General features: G+C 78.1%; 1 protein-coding gene across 1 annotated transcript in view; it reads right to left on the reverse strand.

The window, feature by feature from the left end:
* Positions 1-919, reverse strand: part of AURANDRAFT_69174 (hypothetical protein) — a gene marked incomplete at both ends in the record, with an annotated part of 3,297 nt that extends 2,378 nt beyond the window's left edge. The window contains 2 exons of the mRNA XM_009044928.1: positions 98-171; positions 710-919. Of these exons, the coding sequence (XP_009043176.1) occupies positions 98-171; positions 710-919 (284 nt within the window). The remainder of the gene's footprint in view (positions 1-97; positions 172-709) is intronic.
* Positions 920-972: the final 53 nt, after the last annotated feature.

The following is a 972-nucleotide window of genomic DNA, read 5'->3' on the forward strand; positions in this document are numbered from 1 at the left end:
CGGGAGCTACGAGGACACGGACGTCCACCCGGAGGACCTCGACGCGTGCGGCGCGCACTTCGGGCCGACGCCGGACTCGGGCGGCGTGGACGTCTACCACCACCACGTCCAGGAGAAGCCGCCCTTCATCGTCGGCTGCTTCGGCCCCAGCGACGACGGCGGGCCCGTGACCTACGACGAGTGCGTGTCCTACTACTCGGGCTGCGACCAGGACTGGTACGAGGTGACGACGCAGGACGGCGTCACGCGCAACTACGACCTCTGGCGCGCCGCGGCGCGGGCGACGCGTCGAGCGACGTTCGCGAAACCCGTCGCGCCGTAGGTGCCCCTGCTACGTCGACGGCTTCTCCGACCCCGCCGACGCGTCGGGTCCGACGCCGCGGCCCACGGCGCCGCCGCCGACGCGGTCGCCGACGGCGAAGCCGACGGCGGCGCCGTCGCCCGCGCCGACGGCCACGCGGCGCACGGTCGTCCGCGGCGCCCTCGAGCTCGCCGGCCTCTCGCTCGCGGACGCGGAGGCGCAGGCGGCCGTCCTCGCGTCCGCGATCCTCCTCGCGGCCGGCGCGGACGAGGCCACGGCGGCCGTGGCGCTGAGCTTCGCGGCGCTCGCGGGCCGCCGGCGCCTCGACGAGGGCGTCGAGGTGACCTACGACCTCACGGTCCTCGCGCAGGACGGCGACGAAGCCGTCGCGACGCTCGACGGCCTGACGACGGCGGCCTTCGACGACGCGCTCGCGGCGGCCGCGGACGCCGGCGGCGCCGCGGACGTCTTCGCCGCCGTCTCCACGGCCGACGTCTCGGCCGTCGAGTCCTGGGCCGCGACGCCCGCGCCGTCGCCGGGCCCGACGCCGCGCCCGACGCCGCGGCCGACGCGCGCGCCGACGCGCGCGCCGACGCCGCGGCCGACGCCGCGGCCCACCTGGGCGGACCAGGCGAACAGCTGCGTCTACGCGCGCGACGGCGAGTGCGACG

The sequence above is a fragment of the Aureococcus anophagefferens genome (assembly GCF_000186865.1).
Source record: "Aureococcus anophagefferens unplaced genomic scaffold AURANscaffold_1064, whole genome shotgun sequence".
Lineage (NCBI taxonomy): Eukaryota > Pelagophyceae > Pelagomonadales > Pelagomonadaceae > Aureococcus > Aureococcus anophagefferens.